At 57.3% G+C, this 22,618-nt stretch overlaps 1 protein-coding gene across 2 annotated transcripts; it reads left to right on the top strand.

Moving 5' to 3' along the window:
* Positions 1–10,374: 10,374 nt before the first annotated feature.
* MKNK2 (MAPK interacting serine/threonine kinase 2) lies at positions 10,375–21,491 on the top strand. Of its 2 annotated transcripts, XM_016209742.2 has the most exons (13): positions 10,375–10,477; positions 13,229–13,316; positions 13,416–13,517; positions 13,602–13,699; positions 15,655–15,734; positions 16,025–16,098; positions 16,365–16,469; positions 16,639–16,694; positions 16,801–16,896; positions 17,302–17,496; positions 18,057–18,221; positions 18,987–19,030; positions 19,331–21,491. In XM_016209742.2, exons 1-13 carry the CDS (start codon positions 10,427–10,429, stop codon positions 19,566–19,568), a joined length of 1,392 nt encoding a protein of 463 aa, XP_016065228.2. In that variant the 5' UTR covers positions 10,375–10,426; the 3' UTR covers positions 19,569–21,491. The 2 variants fall into 2 exon arrangements, with proteins under 2 accessions (XP_016065228.2, XP_016065229.2); XM_016209743.2 differs by lacking the exon at positions 16,365–16,469.
* The last annotated feature ends 1,127 nt before the right edge of the window (positions 21,492–22,618 follow it).

Below are 22,618 nucleotides of genomic sequence, written 5' to 3'. Positions count from 1 at the left end.
GGTGCAAAGGCTCTGTGTACATTCCTGGTGCAGGGTGTTGGTGCCTTTCCAGTCTGCCACTGGGCAGAGTTTGGGCTACCTTTGAGCACATGTTCTCTCTAAGGCACAGTTCATTCTCCTGAGATTTCTTGCAAGTGAGAAGCAGGTGTTCCTTAAATGCCTTGTTTCACAGTGTCGATCCTTCTCAAAAGTGCAGTCTCAGCGCACACAGTCTTGGCGTGCAGCTAATGGTCTACATATTGCAGGCTCTCGGGGATCCCCACTGGTTCCCTTCTTTTGTTCACACACAAATTCTCTACTTCATAACCTATCCAGGCCAGGAAATGTGCCAGGTGCTGTAGTGTATGGCTATTTGCTTTGTGTCCAGTCTTGGTCAATAGGACAGCAGGCTCCCCTTGTGCCCCAATGGCACCATCAAGCTCTGCTGGCACCACATACAATCGAGAGCCTCCACTGTGCTGGGCTCATTCATTAAACATTTTTATTGAGATAGCATTAACAAGCTGCACAATTCACCCATTTATAGTGCACAATGTGGTGGCATCTGGTGCATTTAGTGTTGTATAATCACAACCTCCATCTAGTTCCAGAATGTTATCATCCTAAAAGAAGCCCTGTTCCCATCAGTAGTCACCCCATCCTCTCTCCCACCCCTGACAACCATGAACCCACTTCCAGTCCCTGTGGATTTGCCTGTTCTGAACATTTCACATCAGTGGAATCACACTGTGTGGCCTTTGGTGTCTGGCTTCTCTCACTGGGCGTCGTGTTCAAGGTCCACCCACGTTGTAGTGAGCGTCAGTGCTTCACTCCTTTTCATGGCTGAATGATAGTCCAGTGTGTGGATGGGCTCGTTGTGTTTGTCTGGTCACCCATTTGATGGGCCTTTGCCACCTCTGGCTGTACCCATTCAGGTGCAGAGTTTCGTGCCTTTGTGCCAGGAGCTGTGTTCTGCAGCCTCTGTTTACACAGCACTTCTGCTGTCCTTCTGATGCTGCCATCAGTCACCACCGGGGCAGGGATGGGGGAAGGGAGTGTCCCTAGGTATTTCTGGAGCCATCTGCCCTTCTTTCCAAACCAAAGACAGTGGATGAAAAACAAAATCAGCTGCCTGCTCTGCCCTTCCCCACTGGATTGGAACTCTGCTCCCAGGAAGGCAGATGCACTGCAAAACAGCTAGAAACAGCTATGTCCACCCCAAGCAGACGAGATGGAGGCTGGTCACTGCATCCAGGCCAGCTGGGTCACCATTGCCCTGTTGCTGGGCCTCAGGGATCTATCTGAGTTTCTTTCTTTCTTTTTTTTTTAAATCCTCACCTGAAGATATTTTTTCCATTGCTTTTCAGAGAGAGTGGGGGAGAGAGAGAGAGAGAGTGAGAGAGAGAGAAACATCGATGTGAGAGAGACACATTGATTGGTTGCCTCCCGCATGTGCCTCAACTGGGGCCGGGGATGAGCCTACAACTGAGGTATGTGCTCTTGGCTGGAATTGAACCCGGGACCCTTCAATCTGTGTGCTGATGCTCTAACCACTGAGCAAAACTGGCTAGGGCATGTCTGAGTTTCTATCAGATGCCAGGGTTGACCTGAGTTTCACACTGGTGACACTGGGCCCCCTGCAGCACTTCGTTAGAAAGTGGAGATGGAGTAGGCATGCTCACCCATGAGTCCTGAACACAGGTCCCCAGTACTGATTGACAAAGTTGCTGGACCCTTCTCCCTCTCTGGGCCCTGGTCTTGACCTCAGTGACAGATGGCCCCCAAGACTGGCTGGTACCCCACAGCCCTGGTCAGTCATGATTCAGGGAGGTGGCCCTAAGCCCTGGGTCCCTGCAGACACCCTGCACCTGTTGGACCCTCTGTTTTTCCTCCACCATCTCACCCAGGTGTGTGAGCATATTTTTCTGCCTGTTCCTCTGGTTCAGCTCTGACCACCCTGCCAGGCCAAAAAAGAACAAGCATTCCACTAGGAGTCCTGTAGGAAAGGCCCAGAGAGGGTGGATCCATTTCACCCTCTGTCAAATGACCATCCTCATATGTCAGTCCAGTCCCCAAAAGCTGCCAAGGAGCCATGCCCTATGTCATAGCAGCAACAGAAGACCTGTGCACCCTCATCCCTTAGGATCAGCCTAGAGAGGTAGCACGGTGCTTTCATAGGGCTGCTGCGACAAATCATCAAAACTTGGTGGCTTAAAACCACACACATTTATCACCTCACATCTGGAGGCCAGATGTCCTCAAAGGGCTAAAATCCAGGTATGGGCAGAGCTGGTTCTTTCTGGAAGTTCCAGGGGAGAATCCTTTTCCTGCCTTTTCCAGTTCCTAGAGGTGCCACATCCTTGGCAGGTGGTACCTTCCTCCATCTTCACAGCCCACCCCAGTAGTATCTCCACAAACCCCAAAGAATCCTGGATACATGGACAAGCTTTGCACTAGCCCTGGGCCCCAGGGGAGTGTGGACACCACTGACAGCCCACAGTCCACCCAGACCAAAGCCAGCCCTTCCCAGCACACCTGCTGTAAGCAGGAAGACTGCTTCTAGAACACCTGTAGGCTGTGGCACCTCGGAGGCATATCCAGCTGCATGCAGGGTTGTGATGGTCATCTTATGGGTCAGAGGGGGCAGGGACACACAACAATGTTTAGAAATTACTTAACACTAGTGGCGTGCTTTCTCTTTCATTTTACTTTATTTTGAACTAGTTTTAGACTTACAGAAAAGTTGCAAAATTACACTGAGAGTTCCTGAAAGCTAGAGTCTTACATCACGGACATAAGGAATAAGGGAAAAAGGATCAAAGCAGGACACCCCAAGTTAGTGGAGTCCAAAGGTGCGGGGGTGGGGGTTGATGAAGGGGCAGGACATAGGGTCACCAGGAGGAAGCTGGGTCCACATCTCAAAGCCTGCTATGAACCAGGAACCCTACCAGGCTAATTGCCCCCCTCCTCCCCAAATATCCGAGCTCTGCTTCCCCTTATTCCCTGAGGCTAGCCTTGGCAATCTCCATTCCCCAAGGGCCACCCCAGGGAGGCAGTCCATGCTTGAGACACGCAGGGTGGAGAAGAGGGCCAGGCCATCATGGGGGCACATTGTGGCTATGATCACTGTCCCGGGGAATCCACAGGGTCCAGACCCTCATCACCATTAATTACCCCTTTGCTTTCCGCTGTCAGGACAGAAAGCCGGTGGGGATAGTGCTGGGCACTGAGACCTGAGACCCGGTGGAACCAACCTCCTTGCCCCTGTAGGTGAGTAAGGGTCCTTGCAAGGGATGTTTCCTGGCGCAGGGGAAGAAAGGTGGCGTAGTAGTTCAGGCCTAAGGGACAAATCCGGCCCCCACCTGCTGTGTGGCCTTCCGTGGTGCGCGCTGGCCCTAAAGCAGCAGGGCGTGGTGCCCTTCTGGGTGGGGGCATGGGTGACCCCGGGGGGCAGGCGCTGCATAGGATCCAGATGCACACTTTGGCACCGCATAAATGCAGAGGGGGGCCCTTCGGGGAAGCCACAGGCTCTAAATGCATTGTCTCCACGTCCCTGCTGTGCACACTTGGGGAAACTGAGGCTCAGTGAGAGCCGGAACCTGCCAGCAGCCCCCGCGTTAGTCCTGAACCAGGAGGCAAGCAGAAAGCAAAAATACTTGCGGTCCCTTTAAAAGGGGCGCGGCCCCGCCCAGTGTACTCAGTGGTTGAGCAGCGACCCATGAACCAGGAGGTCACTGGTTGGATTCCGGGTCAGGGCACAGGCCAGGGTTGCGGGCTCCATCCCCAGTACGGGGCGTGCAGGAGGCAACCTATCTTTGTTTCTATGTCTCTATCCCTCCCCCTCCCTTTCTCACTAAACTCCATAAAAACATTTTTAAAAAGGGCGGAGGGGGAGAGGCGCGGCCCTGCTCGCGCTGCTTGACAATAACAATCCCATTGGCTGGAGCGCAGGCCAAGGCCACGCCGCTTTGTTCGGTCTCTGGAATTCTATTGGCCCAGCGCCAGGGCCCCGCCTCCCAGCCCCTGTGAGCCGGAGCTGGGCGCCATGTTCTTTGACGCAAACAGGTTGCCTGGTTAACCGCTTCCGCGGCGGTGCAGAGTTGGCCCAGTGCCAGAGTCGGGGCACTGGCCCGGCCCCCGAGGGTCCCCAGGGCTTGTAGCCCAGACCCTGGAGTCCACGGCGCCCCACGCTGGCGCCCCTCGTCGCCCGTCACCTCGGTAGCCGGACAACAGGCCCCGCAACTCGGATGAAGAGGAGGCGCCTCGGGAATGGCTGGCCTGGCGGGGGTCACGGCGTGGGAACCGGCTGGGCGCCGCGGGCGTCGGGCTGCAGTGGGCGGGGAGGGTTCCGAGGCGCCGGGTCACAAGCCCGGCAGCAGATCGGCTCGAGCTTTTAGCAGCACAAGCAAATTCAATCCTGGAAGAGGACATTCCCGGAGCCTGATTCCTGCACCGGCCCGGCCTGTGGTCAAGGAGGAACCCGCCACCTCCGGCCGCAACGGCCACCTTGGCCCTTGGCGGGTCCAGGCTTCCAGGGCTCTCTTACCGCCTGTACACGTCGCCCCTGTCCCGTTCCGTCAAGGGACCCTGGCCAGGAAGCCAGGTTTCTCTCTTCCGGGCCTGGTTGGGCTCACCTCCTCTTTGCTCATCTGCAAAATGAGAACTATGGGATGTACCCCAGTTAGTGCCCATATGAGCCTCCACGGGGGCTGTAACAAATTACCACTGATTTAGGGAATTTATTAGACATTTATTCTGTGACAATTCTGGAGGCCAGAAATCCAAAATGGGCCTCATGGGGCTAAACCCAGGTGTGGGGAGGGCTAGTCCTTCCCAAGCCTCCAGGGAGAACCTTTTCTGGCCTTGTTCAGCTTCTAGTGGCACCACATCCCTGCCTTATGGCCCCTTCCTCTGACTTCACAGCCAGCAGTGCCACCTCTTCCATCTCTCTGACTTGGACCCTCCTGCTTTCCTCTTATGAGGACCTCGTGATGACACAGGGCCCCCAGGGAATCCAGAGCCATCTATATTTCAGGGTCCTTGACTTATTCCTACTTTCAGAGTCCCTCTATGTCATGAGTTGACACATTCACAGGTACAGGGACTGAAAACGGAATGTCTTTGGGGGCTGTTATTCCGCTGGCCCCAGGGCGTGACTGAGCTTCCTGAAGCATGGAGCCAGCTCTGCCCTCTGCCTGGCCCTAGGAGTGTCAGCACATGTAGAGCTCAGTGCTCCTCTAGGCCTGGGGCCTGGCCTGTCAGGGAGGGGCCCCAAGGAGGTTGCCCCTGAACTACACCTGGAGTCAGCCAGCAGGGAAAGGCCCTTGGCTTTGAGACAAGATGATTTGGGAGCAGGTGAGCTGAGTGGTGTCACCTGGTCAGGCACAGGGCTTCCCCCACATCCACCTCCCATTTCCCTTCTGGCCCTCAACACTCATCCTGCCATACCCTGCCCCTCCTCTCTATCCTCCTCCGACCGTGCCTCTCCTAGGACCCGTACCCATGCCTTGAAAGGCCCTCGCCCTCTTCAAAACAGACACTTTGCCCTGGCCAGGTTGCTCAGTTGGTTAGCATTGTCCTGGTACACCAAGGTTGCAGGTTCAATCTCTGGTCAGGATACATACAAGAAGCAACCAATGAATGCATGAATAAGTGGAACAACAAACGGGTGTTTCTCTCTCTCTTTTCCTCCCTCATTCCCTTCCTTCTCTAAAATCAATTTAAAACAACTAGGGGACTTGTACATGAAGCCCCACTTCACTGTTTGTGAGCAGGTCAGCTGGGAACAGGACCTTGCTCCCCCAAGAATCATCTGGGTGTCTAATGCTTTGCGTGTGGTAGAGAAGAGATGATAAACCAAGTGCCCCATCCTCAGTTACTGGGCAGGGTGGTGGCCTTTGGCCATCTGTTGAAGCAACCCTGCCCACCCCCTGGTATTTGGGACATTTAGTGACCCTTGAGAGGCAGGACTTGGGCAATATTATCCCCTTTCAGAGTGGGGTGGGCCCTAAGGCTGCAGAGACAACTGGCAGCTCCTGGCCACACACACCCCTGCTTTACTTTCTCCCTGCCCTACCCCCTACACTGTCAAGGAGGACTGGGGCTCTGGCTCTGTCCCCAGGACTGCTGAGCCTCTGGAATGGAGCAAGCAGTGAGTCAGCCAGCAGGAAGGGACACTTACAGCCACTTGCATCAGATGTTCCTGCTTAATGGCCCCATGCCCATGCCCCTCACTTATCTGGGGACCTCCTGGGGCTTGTGGTTCCTGTTCCTGGGTGGGGAGGGGCAGACAGGTGGGAATATGCACAGGGAGTGCAGGCTAGGCCGGGTGCCAGCCCAGGACTCTGACTGCCCCTGATACAGCCACCCCAGCCTCTAGTGCTGACCCTGGTTCTAATACCCTGATTCTAGCTTAGGATCTGGGCTGGGATCTAGGCCTCTCCCACAGCAGCTCAGTGCTTGAGGGCCAGCCCTGTGACCCTCAGAGCCTCAGGTGCCAGGCTTTGAGTAGAGAGTGACCCTTCCCTCAAAGGCACAGGCTTGTGTGGATGCTGCAATTGTCCCAGTACCAGCCCCACAGCACCAGCCCCATGCATGGGCACCCCCTGTCTTGTGTGTGCACACACCAAGTAGGTGCATGCATGCCCCACACACCTCCATTCCTCTCCCATAGATGCCAGGGTTTGCCCTACACAGACACAGGCTGTGCCTCTCTGAATGTGCACAGACACACATACACACCCCAGCCTGTTGGCACTTGCGCACACACCAAACTGGTGCTTTTTTTTTTTTTTTTTTTTAGTGTTGGGGAACAAAGGTGTTTATGTTTATACAGGACTCCAGTTAAATTTGAATTTCAGATAATTGCTTGGGATATATGCATGTGACTTATATTGAAAAGTTATTTGTTTATCTGAAATTCAAATCTAACTGGCACACTCTATTTTTATGTGCCATCTCTGGGAGCCCTAACACTGGTTGCAGAGGCCCTGGGGTTCCCTGGACGCTGCCCAGACGGTGAACTCTGCACTGACTGAGCCCCATGGTGCCAGGGCTCCAGCCGCCTGACCAGGTCAAAGTGGACACCCCCCAGCCAGCTGCCTCCTCCCGGCTCAGAGGAGGCAGGGGGAAGCAGAGGCCCCAGAGATGGCAGTCAGGACCTGCCTGGTGTCTCCTCTGAGGTTTTGGGGTGTCCCTATGTACGACATAGACTGAGAGTCACCCTGTAGAAGTGAGGGACTTCTTGGGGGCTGGCTGGAGGTGGACAGGGCACCTCCCAGAGAGCCAGTTCCCTACACCTTCAGCCCAAGACTTGTCAAGCCCCATCCATGACTTGGGCAGGAAGGGCATTTACTACCAGTTTCTCCTTTTTGTGGCCATCACTTCCCAGGACTTTCTCCCTGCTCTGGGAGCCTCAGGCTGGCCCCTGGCTCCCTAGAGCAGTCCTGAGTCCCCCTCTCAGGCTGGCCATTTTCCTTGGCATCCTTTGTTGGGGAGTATCCTTGTCCTGGGCCCTGCCTGTCCTGCCCACCAGCCCTGGCTGGACCTGCCCCTTGCTGTCAATGCCCCAGCCTGGATGGAAGAAACCTGCCTCCTGAAAACCAGGAAGGCTTGAGAAGTAGGGGCCAGGCTTCCTGTCTCACCTGCCTGGCAGGTTGCTTCCACCCAGGGGCAGGTCAGATCTCCCTCCCAGAGCAGGAGAGACCCCTGGGGGTCCCAGGAAAAGCAGACATAGTGGGAAGGCCCAGCTGTTGCCCCCAGGTACCTTCAAGCCCGCCTTCCTTCCCCAGCCCCTTCCTCAGTGAGCTGAGCCTATAAAGAGGGCCATTCTCCAGGAAGATGGCAGATATCAGCTGTCTGGAGCTGGTGGCTGGTCTGCAGCAGGACAAGGCTGAGGCCCGAGAGGTGGCAGGCAGGGCACAGAGGTTCTTCCTCTTCCCTGATTCCCACTAGCAGCCCCTCTCGCCTCCAGTGCAGGATGGGCTGGGGCTAGGCCTGGCTGCCTCACCCAGGCCAGCACAGCCAAGGCACCCAGCCAGTCCCAGTGGTCAGCTTCCTGTGTCTACAAGCCACGGACACCAAGGATGGCTGGCACCACCAGGAGATGGAAGAAGCTGGAAGGATCCTCCCCTAGAACCTTCCAGTGAGGATGTGGCCCTGCTGACACTTTGATTTCAGATTTCTGGCCTCCAGAACATGAGAGTATAAATTTTTGTTTTTGTTTTTTTAAAAAATATATCTTTATTGATTTCAGAGAGAGGAAAGGAGAGGGCGAGAGATAGAAACATCAATGATGAGAGAGTCATTGATCAGCTGCCTCCTGCACGCCCCCGACTGGGGACCGAGCCCGCAACCTGGGCATGTGCCCTGACTGGGAATCGAACCCCGATTATCTGGATCCTAGGTCGATGCTCAACCGCTGAGCTACGCCTGGCCGGGCTAAATTTTTGTTTTTTAAGAATAGTTTATTGGTTTTTAGATAGAGAGGAAGGGAGAAGAGAGAAACATCAATGTCAGTGCACAACATCAATAGGCTGCCTCCTGCACACTCCCTCCTGGGAATCGAGCCCCAGCCTGGGCATGTGCCCTGACTGGGAATCGAACCAGCAAACTCTCAGTGCATGGGACGACGCCCAACCAACTGAGCCAAACTGGCCAGGGTGAATTTATGCTGTTTTAAGCTACCCCGTGTGTGGTAATTTGTTACAGCAGCCTCAGGGAGCTACGACACTTATACAACCACTATATGCAGTTATACACACATCCCCACACACGCGTGCATGAGAGTACATGAACACATGTACAAATTCTCAAACATCCCTTCTTTTCAGCAACATTCAGTGAGTACTTCCTCCTGCCAGTGTGCCAGGCCCTGTGCTGGGCAGTGGACAGATCTGTGCTGTCGTGGAGCTGACCTTCTGGTAAGGGGCAGTGGCCCATCTGTACCCACCTCACCATCAAGAAGTGCACGAAGACCTGCAGGTGACTACATAAATACAGGAGACGAGGGTGGCAGGGGAAAGTCAAGTGAGGGGAGAGGTGGGGAGGATGAGGAGGGACCCATGGCTTCTCCTGGGCAGGCAGGTCTAGCAGTCCCACCCCAGGGATCCGTGGGACTGAGATCAGGCCTCACAGCTCCTGTGGCCTGAGCTGTGGTCTGGGGGGCAGCATATAAATAGAAGCGGCTGGCAGGGAAGAGGACAGTCCAGCTTCAGGTCAACTGGGCCTGGTTGGGGGAGTTGGGGTGGGTGGCTGTAAGCCTATGGAAGAACAAGCTGGAGCCTGGAGAACAGGAGGACTCCTAGCAGATCATGTGACTAGGGCACAGGGTCTGAGAACTTTGCTCGACAGTGCTGGGGGGACAGGGAACTGCCTGGGCTCAGGCCAGGCTGACTGTATCCTAGCCTGGGTCAGGTGCCCCAGCCAAAATCGGATTGTTTTACCTCCTGTCCTGGCCCCTCACCCCATCAGTCCAGCACAAACGCTCCTTTGCAGGACTGAGGAAGGATCCTGCATAGATCTTAGTACCCCTCCCCTATTGTGGTCCCTTTTCCCTGCCAACAACGTGATGAACTCTTGGGGAGTGCAAAGCGTGTTCGGTGTGTATATGTGGCAGCTGAAGCGAGGATCACGGAGCTGCGAGGCAGGTTCTAGAGCAGGAGCATTGCCAAAAGGAGTCAGTGTATCCTAGGCTCCCGCCGGCACACTGGGGGAGGTGCCAGAGAGCAGGGCCGGGCTCGGGCTCCGGCTCCGCATCCGGGTCTCGCGGGCCTCCCGGAGTCTCAGACAGCCCCTCCCGCAATCGCCTAAACCTTTCCCGGATCACGCGCCCAGAGCCACGCGCGTCTCACGGCGCAAGCGCATAGACACGCCCTACGGCCGGAGCGCGCAGCCGCACTCGGGCCCACAGCACCCTTCCAACTTCGCCCCGCCGCGCGCTTGTGGGCGGGGACTGGGGGGGCGGGCCCTACGTCGGGGGCGGGGCCTGGCCTGGCCCATAAAGGCGGCGGAGGCGCACTGCGCGCGACTCCTCTCGGCGGCGGCGGCAGCCCGGGTGGAGGGGTTTGCGGCCGCGGCGGTAGCAGTGGTGGCGGCGGCGGCACTGTTCCCCGCGCGGTCCGCGCAGCGGGATCGGGGCTGTGCGTCTCGGGCGGCGGCGGCGGCGAAGGAACTGCGCCCCCGGCCCGAGCCCGAGCCCGACCCCGGTGAGTGCGGCCCGGAGACCCTGGCCTGGCCCGGCTCCGGCCCCGGCCCCGACTCGGGCGCGGGGATCGGGCCCCGCGGAACCTCGCCGCCTGGGCCTGTGCTCCCGGTGCGCCGACCGCGGCCACTCACGCCCTTCTTTGTCTGCTCCCGCCTGCAGGGTCCTCTCCCCGTCCGCCCCCCGCCCACGGGCCGCCCCCCGGGCCCTGCGTCCCCTCCCCCGCTGGCGGGGCCCGGACAGAAGATGGTGCAGAAGAAAACAGCCGAACTTCAGGGCTTCCACCGTTCGTTCAAGGTGAGGGTCGGGTTGGTTTGGTGGTCGCCCGGGGCTGGACCACCCGAGTGGCCGGTGGGAGGGGCGCGGAGCTCGTGCCGGCCCCCTTGCCTTGGCCCTGGGGCAGCCTTAGCCGAGTGTGCGCCGGTGGGGGAGTCAGCGGCCGACAGTCCAATATGATGGGCCCTGGGGTCTGTGAGGTCTTTCTTCTAGGAACCTTAGGTGGGCCGGGGGCCCCTGTCTATGGAGGCCCTTGGTGTGTGTCCCATGCAGACCTCAGCGAGGTGTATAGTCCTGGGTGGGGTGTCAGCCGGCTACAGTACTGGCCCCAGCACCGTGAGGTCTGTGAGGTCCTTCCGCCAGAGAGGGCTGCAGCCCCCCCCCCACACCCTTCCAGGTGGCCTGTGGAATAGGGGTGTGGATTGGATGCACCTCCCTCAGTTGTGCACCTCCCAGACACCCCAGGCCCAAGTCCTATTTCCTGTCGGAGTGGGAAGTCTCTGCGGTGGCCCCAAGGCTCCGGAGTCCTGGTCTCAGATGAGCAAGTCTAGGGGGGTCGGGCAGGTGGTGGGTAGGAGCCCCATGAGGCCTAGCCCAGGGGAGGCAGTGATGTCAGCAGCCGCTCCACCCTGCCTGCCTGCCTGCCTGCCTAGTTATGTAATGGCTTTCCTGGGCCTCTTTGGGCAGGGACCTGTTGCCCTGAAGAGGAGGCAGGACCTGGGGGGGCGGGCGGGGGGGGGGGGGCAGTACAAGCAAGCCGGACACCAAGGTGGGAGGAGCCAGCCTGGAGTGTTTGGGTTAGAATTCCCAGGCCTGTCCAGCCAGCATTGCCTGCCAGCGCCCCACCCCATGCACATGCCTGTCACCTTGCTTCCCCCCAAGGGTAGTGACAGCCTTGGCATGTCCAAATGGCCGGGGCTGGGTGGGAGGGTGGTGGACATGAGATGTCACTGGTGGTGGTCTGTTAACTTCTGGAGCTGTGTCTGAGCTGAGACAGGGTCAGTGGGCAGGGCCAGCTCTGCGGTCAAAGCGTACTCAAACTTTCTGGATGGTTCCAGCTGCCTGTTGCCAAGGCCTGCTGACTGGAGGCCCTCAGCCAGCCGTGGGCCTGGCCCGCCTACACTGCTTATGCCTGAAGGCTGGCCTTTGCAGGCCACCCAAGAGCTCTGTGGGTGCCCTGTGCTGAGGTGGGACTGTGGGAGTCCCAAGAGAGGGAGTGGGGACACTGGACAGGGAATCTTGGCTCTGAGGTGGTCCTCCAGGGTCTAGCTCTTTTGAGTTGGGGACTGGGACAGTTGTATGGGAGTGGTGAGGGGACTCACATTCCCCTCAGGTCCTAGCACCCTTACTTGATTGTTGGGGACAGCTTCCTCACGTCCACCTTCCATCCTAATAACCCCCTTTTGTGGCCACCCTGGACCCCCTCCTCCCAGGTGGAAGGACGAAGACTTATCAGAGCATTGATCGCAGTCCCCATGGGGGCCAGACTCCTCAGTGGGCAGGAGCAGAGGCTGGTGGACCAGCATCAGCAGGCTGGCTTCAGTACTCCCTTCCTCCCTCCTCCCCTGCTCCTCCTAGCAACTATCTGCAGAGTGGGTAGGGAGGCTGGGAGGGCCCCGACTGTTTTTCAGCTGCTCCTGCTGACCTCTGCCTGCACCCTCTGCAGCTGGCCTGGCTTCTGGGCCTCCTGTCTGTAGGAATCTGGTCTGGCAGAGTGAGCCCCTCAGGATCTTCCTAGGGCTCTCCTAGAGTTCCTTCTCTGTTGGATGATTCTCCTGCTACAGCCCCAGCCCTAGCTGTCACACGGCCCAGAGAAGGGCAGTGACTTGGCCCAGGTCACCCAGTATCAGCCCTTGCACCACAATTGTGTATACAGGCACACCCCCCCGCCCCAACATACAAATGCCCACCAGGGCCCTGGCTGCCTGGCCCGTCAGGATGTTGGGACCTAATTAGAACTAACTCAAAAAGGAAGTTGGTTGGGCCTCAGTATCCCTCAGCCTTTATGTGAGGGGCTGTCAGTTCTCATACAGGACTATCTGCTTTGTGGAAATGGCATTTATCCTAGCAGCCTTCTGTTTGTTCCATAGGAGATTTCTCCATTTCTGGGCTGCCTGTCTTCTTTGGGCAGTGTCTGGTGTCCTCTCCTCAGTCCTGGGGGCCATCCAGGACCTTGAGCAGGCCCCTCTCCAACAGGGATGGTTTCTTCGCTGGGCACTAGACCTGTGGGGCTCCCTCCTGGGGTTATCTGGCAGTGAACAGGACAGTGCTGGCTGTGGCCCAGGCAGAGAATAGTTCAGTGTTCATGCTGAAGCCCATGGATGCCTCTCCTATAAGCCTCTGGGGGAACGGTGGGACAGGATAGAGAGCAGCATAAGACAGGGAGGGTGATGGCACCCCATTATACAGGAAGGGCTGAACCCAAAGGGCCGTGGGAAAGCCGGCAGGGCAACTGGCTGGGAGCCCCACCCTAGAGCTGGTGACTCACCCCCCACTGACTGCTCTTTGCCTTTGATCTCCAGCCTGCTGTCCCCATTCTGCAGGTGAACAAACCAAGGTGCCCACAGTAACTTGCAGCCCTCCTCCCTGCATGGCTGCACACTCCCTGGTGGGCCCCAAGGGCCCTAGGCTGGGGGTAGAAGGGCTATTTCTTCATGGTCAGGCAAAGCCAGGCTTTCTTCCCCTTGGCATATGTACCCAGGACTGGGTCACTCTGTGATGGGACAGCCCTGGCAGCACTAGGGCCTGAGAGCTTTCTCTTCTTCACTACAGGGGCAGAATCCTTTCGAGCTGGCCTTCTCCCTAGAACAAGCCCACCCCGGGGAGACTGACTTCAGCCTGGAGTGCCCAGCCCGCCCTGGTGAGGGGCCCGGGAGGGAGGGGAATATGGGTGAGAGCCAGGTGGGGCCTGAGAGCCACAGGGGCCAAGTGGGCCTCACATCCGGGTCCCCTGGTGCAGATATGCCCACGAGTCAGCCCATCGACATCCCAGATGCCAAGAAGAGGGGCAAGAAAAAGAAGCGGTGTCGGGCAACTGACAGCTTCTCGGGCAGGTTCGAAGGTGAGTAGGGTGGGCATCACCGGGGACAGTGAGGAGATGACTAGGACGCCCAGGACAGCTCTCATTGCCTTCCCTGCTCCCCAGACGTCTACCAGCTGCAAGAGGATGTGCTTGGGGAGGGTGCCCATGCCCGTGTGCAGACCTGTATCAATCTCATCACCAACCAGGAGTACGCTGTCAAGGTAAGCACAACACCCTCACCTGTCCCCTCATCTCTCCCCGGCAGCACCAGGTATCTGGCATTCAAATTCCCAGACTCACAACTGGGGAAAACCAGTGTCTAAAAATGACCCCTAGGAATCCAGGTCAGCCTGGGCTGAGCCCCCAAGTCCAGGCAGAGACTGAAAGTGACCACAAAGTGTGGCACCTTATGCAGGTGGCAGAGGACCTGGTGCCAGAGTGGCCATTGAGACTGGGGTGGGGGGTGGGGGTCTTTGGTCAAAGCTGATGCTCACCTATTGGGTTACCTCAGTCTGGTCCCCAGGCACAACTAGTGCTTACCCATATTGGTTACTAGGCATATTAAAAGGTAATGCCATACTTAGGTCCCAGGGGGCTCAGCATTCAGGGAGACCAGGGCAGAGCCTCCTTCATGCCCCATGTGGCTTCTGACCCAGGGTGCAGCCTGGGAGCTGTGGCCCTGTCACCTCCATTGTCTGGCTAGACTGTTGGATCCTAAATTCTAAGAAACCTTGTGGGCTGTCCTCATGATCCTGTATCTGGGCTGAGTGGGGTCATGGGAAGCTGGCTGCTCAGGCAGGGAGGCCAAGTGCTTCCTGGCAAATAGGGCTGATCAGAAGCTCTAGGTCCTGGTGGAAGTCCGGTGACAAAGGATGCTATTGGTCCCTGCCCCCTGGAAGCTCCCAGGTGGAATGGGGTGGTGGGTGCAGGAAAATTGGGCACTTAGAGTACTTTCTGCATACCTGGTGTATCTCTGAGTACCTCTCTCCTAAGGACCTGCTGGGCAGCCTGGCTTACTATCATTGTTTGACTGATAGGGAAATTGAGGCCCTGTGTCTGAAATCTCAGAAGGCCATTTCCCTCCCCCAAGGGACTACAGTTTTCTCTATGAAGTGGGGTACTAGCCAGATTCCCAAGGGACAGGATGAGGTTCAGTTTATTGCAGAAGGGCATGGCTGGTTGCTTTATCTCTAGAGGCCCAGGAATCTGGTTTTTCTGCCCCTCTTTGGGACTGGTATGTTTGTCACTAGGCAGATAGGTCAATGCATAGGCCCAGGCCTTGGAGGTCAGTGGATTTGTGTGCCTGCCTGCTGTAGGAGCCTGGCCTGTGGAACATACCACATTCCCTTCCTTGGCCACTGTGATGTGTACAGAACCCTGGACATGGGTGGTGACCCAGCCTGCCCACCCGCTCAGCTAGAGGGGACCCGAGGCACCGTCTGACCCCACCTCTGAGCAAAGATGGCTGGGGGGCATTTGGGGGGATGGGCCCAGAACCCTCTGGTTTTAGAGCTCCTGGGTGCCTGAAAGGGTTGGGGATTAAAGTGTGGGTTGGCTTCCTGAGGTTCTGGGGTCTGGGAGGCTGTGTCTGCTGGTGGGCAGGGGGCCAATCTGGGCTGGCCTGAAACACCCAGGTTTGTGGGACCACAGACATATACCCAGACTGGTGTGGAACTAGGGAGGCAGAATTTGGTGTGGAGGCAAGTGGGTACAGCTTGGCTGGCATCCAGGCGCCCTGAGGCCCCTCTAGTCCCCTGGGTGGTGTGGGAGCCAGCACAGTGGCCACCAGTCTCCTGGTCAGGAAGGGGAGGCCACTCAGTACAGGGGACCCTGACATTGTGGAGGGGTATTTTGCAGGGGCCCCAGGCCCCAAATACATCCCTGAGGCCTTTTGGGGTCAGGAGTGGACAGAGCCTGGCTCCATCTCTCTTCCTTTCCTGTCCCACTCACCCCTCCCTTGGTGCTGCTTGGGAAACACATTGCCCACTACTTATGCTGATGCTGCAGTTCTGACCGGCAAATTCTGGGTCCCCGTAGGAGAACTGTGCTTTCTAGAGTTTAGTGGTAAAGCTCTAAGAGTTTCAGGTGTAGCACAGGGAAAGTTTCTGATGGAGGTCCCTCAGGCTGTGGAAAGTCCGGCTGACCCAGCTGCTTTCCCCCCACCCCCACGTTTCAGATCATCGAGAAGCAGCCTGGCCACATTCGAAGTAGGGTTTTCCGAGAGGTGGAGATGCTGTATCAATGCCAGGGACACAGGTAATGTGACCCACCCTCAGCCCTGAGCTATCTTTTAGTGGATGAATGGGCCTAAATGCCTCTTTACCACCAGCAAGCATTTAGGGAGTTCCCACTGTGTTCAGGCCATTGTTAGTGGGCCTAGTGTTAGGCAGGCAGTCTGAGGTGGGCAAGGTGGAAGCAGGCCTGTGGACCCAGTCCCAGGCTTCCTCTGGGCAGGTGGGGGTGAGGAGGGTGGGTCCCTCATGAGCTGGGTATGCACAGGGGCCTTAGGAAGTCTCATTCCTATCCTGCCCCCACCCCCACCCCAGGAACGTTCTAGAGCTGATTGAGTTCTTCGAGGAGGAAGACCGCTTCTACTTGGTGTTTGAGAAGATGCGGGGCGGTATGTGGAGCCTGGGAGACATGTCCAGCTAGATCCTAATGGGCTCAGGGCCACCACAGAAGACCTTTCAGAGGGTCCTGCACATCAGAGGGCGCTTGTGGGTTCTTAGCTTCTTGTCCACACAGCAGCTTGGGTCAAGGACTTTGGGCCCAAGGATGCCAGAGTGGAAGCTTCCCTGCTAGGTGGGAGTGGGTGCTGGGTGGTGGCCTGGGGATACAGAGGTGATCCTTACACGTTTTTTTCCCTCTACCATGGCCTGGCCCCAGGCTCCATCCTAAGCCACATTCACAAGAGACGGCACTTTAATGAGTTGGAGGCCAGCGTGGTCGTGCAGGACGTGGCCAGCGCCTTGGATTTCCTGCACAACAAAGGTGGCTGGTGGGGTTGGCTGCTCAGGGTGCCACCTACTCTTTGGCATCTTGCCCAAAGATGCCTGGGTCCCCGGGGTATCCAGCCTTGCCCCCAGTACACCTACTCAGGACTCCCCTAAAGATGCACCCACCCCACCCACTGACTCTCTCTCCTGGTTCTACCCCACAGGCATTGCCCACAGGGACCTAAAGTTGGAAAACATCCTCTGTGAGCACCCCAACCAGGTGAGGAACGCTGGGGGTTGGCCTTCCCTGCAGGATGAGGCCCTGTGCAGGCTGGGCAGGACCCTCACCCACTTCACCTCACTGCCCCTTCTTGACCCTCACCCAGGTCTCTCCCGTGAAGATCTGCGACTTTGACCTGGGCAGTGGCATCAAACTCAATGGTGACTGCTCCCCCATCTCCACCCCGGAGCTGCTAACCCCGGTAAGGGCCTGCGGGATCAGGGGCAGGCTGGGAGGGGACGGGACTACATCCTGTCCCAAGTTGCGGTTTGGGACCGCGAGGTGAGGTGCGGAGCTCATTGTGTCTCTGAGCTGGGGCCTTGGAACTTTCGCTTAGCAACAGCCGCTGATTGGCCCTTCGGGTGTGATGGGGCGGGGCCGCGGTCGGCGGGGAGGGGGGTGGCTTCCAGCACCTGTTGATTGGGCAGGGGCAGGGGTTTGGGCGGGGCTGTGGTCAGGTTGGGGCGGGGCTGATTGGTTGAGCAGGACTGTCAGTCACATTGGGCTCAGGTGACTGGGCGTTCCCACCGCGTCTCACACTGGGAAATCCCTCCGGTGGCGCCCCTCCCCCTCGGCATCCTGTCCTCACCGCCCCCTTCCCCCGCAGTGCGGTTCTGCAGAGTATATGGCCCCTGAGGTGGTGGAGGCCTTCAGCGAGGAGGCCAGCATCTACGACAAGCGCTGCGACCTCTGGAGCCTGGGTGTCATACTCTACATCCTGCTGAGTGGCTATCCACCCTTCGTGGGCCACTGCGGCAGCGATTGCGGCTGGGACCGTGGTGAGGCCTGCCCCGCCTGCCAGGTGTGCAAGGGACCTTCTGTGTGCCCACACCCCCTGCCCTGTGCAATCCTTAGGGCCTGGTCCCTGAACATTGACCACATCCACAGAGTAATGCTGGCCTGCTTAATCATCTGAGTTTCTCAAGGTTCTTTACAGCAGAAAGCAATTCAGTCAGGGAGCTGAGGTGGGATGAGACCTATAGTTTGGGATGACCAGGTTCCTGTTTTCTATACAGGAATTGAGGCTTAGGATTCATGTCTTAGAGCCCTCAGGAGGTCAGCTTTCCTTCCTGACCAGCTACTCCCAGACCTTTGTTCCTCACTTTCCTTGTGACTCTTCAGCGTCCCCCATCCTGCCAGCTAATCCCAGGGCCCTAGGCCCAAGTTCCACCTCACTGGGTATCCAGTCTGGGGTTCTTGCACCTGGTTTCTGGGCCATAGGTCAGGCCTGGGAGCCCTGAGAGGTTCTACCACTTAGCAGTTTCACCGCTCCCTTGGGGTCTAGTCTTGCCCATCAGATGTCAGGGCCTGGGCCTCAGCCCTTTCAGCTGCAGATGACCCCACCCACACTTGTTCCCCTAGAACATGCTGTTCGAGAGCATTCAAGAGGGCAAGTATGAGTTTCCTGAGAAGGACTGGGCCCACATCTCCTTCGCTGCCAAAGATCTCATTTCAAAGCTGCTGGTTCGCGATGCCAAGCAGAGGCTGAGTGCTGCACAGGTCCTGCAGCATCCCTGGGTGCAGGGGGTGAGTGCCAGTCCCACTGGGGGCATCAGGGCATGGGGGCCTTCCCTCCATCCAGCCTCCAATGGGCTGGGATTGTGACTCAGAACAAGTGCAAGAGAACTCTTAGGGCCCAGTGTCAGGACCCCTTGTTGTGGCATGGGTCTGGGGGTCAGTCACAGTCATCCTCTTACGGCCCAGGCACAGTTATGAAATCTCCCCCACCTGCTGGTTGCAGGAGCTACTTAGCAAATCTCTGGCCTGTGCCCTGGAGGCTCTGGGGTCTCTTCCCGCCTGGCACAGAGCAGCAAGTTCAGGTCAGCCAGGGGGCAGACAGGTGGGTGCCCAGCCTCATGCAGGGTCCTGTCTCCTCTGTTACCAGAAGAGCCTAGCTTTTGTCCTTGCCTGTGGTCATCCAATCTGGGGCCACCAGGACAGGGGGCCCCATGGGGAGCAAGGGCTGCCTGCTTAAGGCAACCCAGTGGAGGGGGCTCTGAACTCCTGCTGGGAGTATAAGGAGACCCATGGATTGAGAAGGGAGAGGGGCTAGGCTGGGAATGGTTAGGCAGGGTGGCTGGTGAGCAGGTAGGACTGGGGAACCACTGGTCCCCACCACCACAGGCATCTGGACTGCAACATCCTGTTTGCCCCAGCTTGCCTCAGCTTCCAAGCAGGTGTACCCCTTAACCTTTATTGGTATCACAGCCAGCTGGGTACCTGGGAGGGTTTGCCCTGGGGAGGATGGGCCTGGCTCTGTTCTCTAGCCTCATCTCTCCGGTCTCCTTGCAGTGCGCCCCAGAGAACACCCTGCCCACGCCCATGGTCCTGCAGAGGTAAGGCCTGCATTGGGTCTCCAGCCCAGAGAGGGGAGCCCCTAGTGCAGGAGGGAAGATTAAAAGTTAAGGTGTTTAAAAAAGGCAAAATAAATTCTCTTTAAGTTGTAGGGGAAGCCATTCAGGTGCTGGGTATCCTTATATGGGTGATGGGATAGGCCCCCCCAGGCTGAGGATGGGGTGCTTGGGTCCATAGCCCCTTCTGAGGGCACTGCACAGACCCTGGGGTCCCAAGGGAAGCAGAGGGCACACCTGGCAGCCACCTCCCCCTCCTTGGTGACTGCCCCATCCTGTCCCTAGGAACAGCTGTGCCAAAGACCTCACGTCCTTCGCAGCCGAGGCCATCGCCATGAACCGGCAGCTGGCCCAGCGCGAGGAGGACGCGTTGGAGGAGGTGGGGCAGGGCCAGCCCGTGGTCATCCGAGCTACCTCACGCTGCCTGCATCTGTCTCCACCATCCCAATCCAAGCTGGCCCAGCGGCGGCAGCGAGCCAGCCTGTCCGCAGCCCCTGTGGTCCTGGTAGGGGACCACGCATGACCCCTCCCTCCTTCTGTACATAGGTCACCCCCTCCCCAATCAGATCTCAAGATTTTTTTAAGCTATTGCCAGCCAGTGACCAGCAGGCTGTGCTACCCCACCCCCACCCCCTTGGGTTCCGAGGCACTCAGCTCAGCTGAGGGGATCTTTTTATATAAAGTTTTTGCTGTTTGCGTTTTTCCTTTTTTTTCTGTCCCCCACCCCCATTTTTTTTTTCCTTTGAATGGTGTTAAAAGTAAACAGGCACCCTGGGAGAAGAGCAGAGGGCACATGTGCTGCACATGCCGCTCCCCCGCCACCCTGGCCCCACATGCTCACATGTACTGTGAAAGACCCTGTGCCCATGGCCCCTGCCCAGTGTGACTCAGGAGAGGAGGACGTTTGCCGTCTTCCAGAGCTGGGGGGCCCTGGAACACACTTGTGCCCCCTCCCCCTTCCCAGCCCTCACAGTGTTCTCAAGGCTGGACTGACCTTGCACCTCCTTTCGTCCCCAAAGGCACCCTGGTGGCCAGTGGTGTCCTGGGTGTGGGCAGCTGGAGTGAATAGCCAACCACATGGACACCACCCCCCACCCCACCCCTCACTGACAACCTTGACCTTAAATTGCAGCTGATGGGGAGAGGCTGCACCCATTGCCACTACCCCACACCCTTTCCACTGGGGGCTACCCAGAGCAAGGGCACTGGAGGGATGGGAGGGGCTGGACTGGCACTCGTCAGCCAACATGGGGGACCTGCAGACCCCCCACCCCGGGCACCTGAGTGCCCATTCTCAGGGCTCAGTCTGACCATGGCCACGTCCTTCCCCATCCACCCTTGGGTTGACATGGAAGCTCTGCCAGCCCTGTCTCCCCCCCCCTCCCCCCGAGCCAGGGCTAACCCAGGTTCCCAATGAGCTCCCCCTCCCACCCCCAAAAGGCAGCATTCCTTCTCTGCCCACCTTTAGGAAAATGTCCTCCCTCAGGTACCCAGGAACCAACCTGCCCCCACCCTAGTGTCCAGGTCAGATGTCACATGACCTGCTAAGCTCGAGGAAACTCTGGCACCCCTCTTTGTCCTTGGGTGGGAAACACTATGCAATACAAGCATTCTCTTTATGCACATGTGTTTCTGCCAGTGGGGTGGCCCCCAAGCCCTCACCAGGGCAGCTCAGCCTGGGTTCTGGCTGGGTCTTTCAGGCAGGCCCACTGGATAGCCCTCTGGCATTTAGTTTTTCATCTTGTTTCATTAGTTTTTAAGAACATCAGTTGACTTCCTTTTACTATTCTTGAAGAATACTTGAATGTCAGGGGGCCTTGTGGGTTGGGGGGCTCAGACACTGCTGCCCCCCAAGTCTTGTACTATTGTTGCAGTCTGGGGGCCGATGCCTGTCTGGCCGCCTGAGTCTGTGGAGTGGCCTTTCCAAAGACCCTGGGGTGTGCAGCCACCCCCACGTCCATCATTTCTTGCCCATCAGTAATTCCATGTATCAACTGGGGGTTCTACTTTTGTAAGGGAAATGGGGCCTCGCCAGCTATAGGCACTATGGTCACTTCGGTCTGGAAAGCTGAGCTATGAACAGCGTTTTTTTCTCAAAGGTGGGACAGCTACTTACTCTTCCCCCATCACATCTACAATGCAACCCGGAGGGCTGGCCGGAACTGTTAACTGTGAATGAGCGCCTGGGTCCCAGGGTGTTCCAGGCTGCTAGGCTGCTCTGGTGCTGGGGAAAGGGGAAATGGCAGTGTTTCCATGTTAAGATGTATAACAGAAAACAATTCATTTTTTTTTTTTAATGGGGGAAAAGAGATCCAGACATCCAAGCACTTTAACTCCACTGTACCAGGTAAACTGATACAGCTCAAAAGTTTTCCTTGACACCAACTGTCAATGCCGGAATTTTGTATTCTGTTTTATAAGGATTTAATAAAACTCATAAAAACTTGTTCTGGTTTTCTGTTGCTGCATTAACAAGCTTCCCCAAACCTAGTGACCCCAAACCATTCATTGACAGTGATGCTGTGACTTAGGAATTTGGACAGGGCATGTGGGGTGGTCTTTGTAGGATCTGTGAGGGTTGGGATCAGGCATTCCTCAGGTGGTCTATCCAGTGCTGGTCCCTGGAGCCTTCTGTGATGGGCTTCTCACCGAGCATCATGTCAAAGTTCATCCAGTTAGTAGTTTGATACTTTTCATGACTGAGTAATATTCCAGTGTTTTAATGGACCATATTGTGTATTCATCTGTCCATATTACCACTTTTGGCTGCTGTGGACATATGTGCACAGGTTTTGTGTGGATGTTTGTTTTCATTTCTCCTGGTTGGATACCACAGAAGGGAAGTGGGCAGGGCAGGGACCTGATCAGATGTCACTTTTGAAAGGACCATTCTTGCCCCATGTGGAGTGTAGATGGGGCGTGAAGGACCTGATGAATCATTGTCATCCTCCAAGCCAGAGGGGGATGACAGGCCTGGTGGGGATGGTGACCGGTAGACTACAAAACGGCAAACACCAGGCATAGTGAGGAGGTGAGCTGTCAGCACCTGGGGAAGCCTGGACCCTGGGTGGGGGTGAGAGGAAGGCTCTCCAGGCTGTCTGGAGAGAAGGCACACCTGGCAAGGCATAGGCACTAGGGTTCCCTGTCATGGTGAGGTACAGCAGGTCACCCCTCTCCTGCCTAGAAACCTGAGATCAGCAGGTGGCACACACACCTCCCACCTGGCCCAGGAGGAAACCTAGGCACCTTTGAACCTGCCCCCTGCATTTGTTCAGCTGCTTCCTAGACCCTTCCTCTCAGACCCCACAGCTACCCTCCCCTGGGCCAGGCCACCACCAGTGCCCTCCAGGACCACTGCCCCAACCTGGTCTCCTGGAGCCCACCAACCCCCATGGACCACATCTCAATTCCCCCAGGCCCCTCTCTTATCCCTTGCCCAGCCTGGCATACGTGTGTGGGCAGGGAGGGATAGATGCTACATGCCAAGCCACCACTCTCCCAAGTGGCACAGAGCCCAGCCCTGCCCCGCCATGCCATGCCATGCCATGCCAATGACCGCTCCCTGCCCCCTGT

The sequence above is a fragment of the Miniopterus natalensis genome, chromosome 4, assembly GCF_054644295.1.
Source record: "Miniopterus natalensis isolate mMinNat1 chromosome 4, mMinNat1.hap1, whole genome shotgun sequence".
Taxonomy (NCBI): Eukaryota; Metazoa; Chordata; class Mammalia; order Chiroptera; family Miniopteridae; genus Miniopterus; species Miniopterus natalensis.
This window is presented reverse-complemented; position numbering and strand designations above follow the sequence as displayed.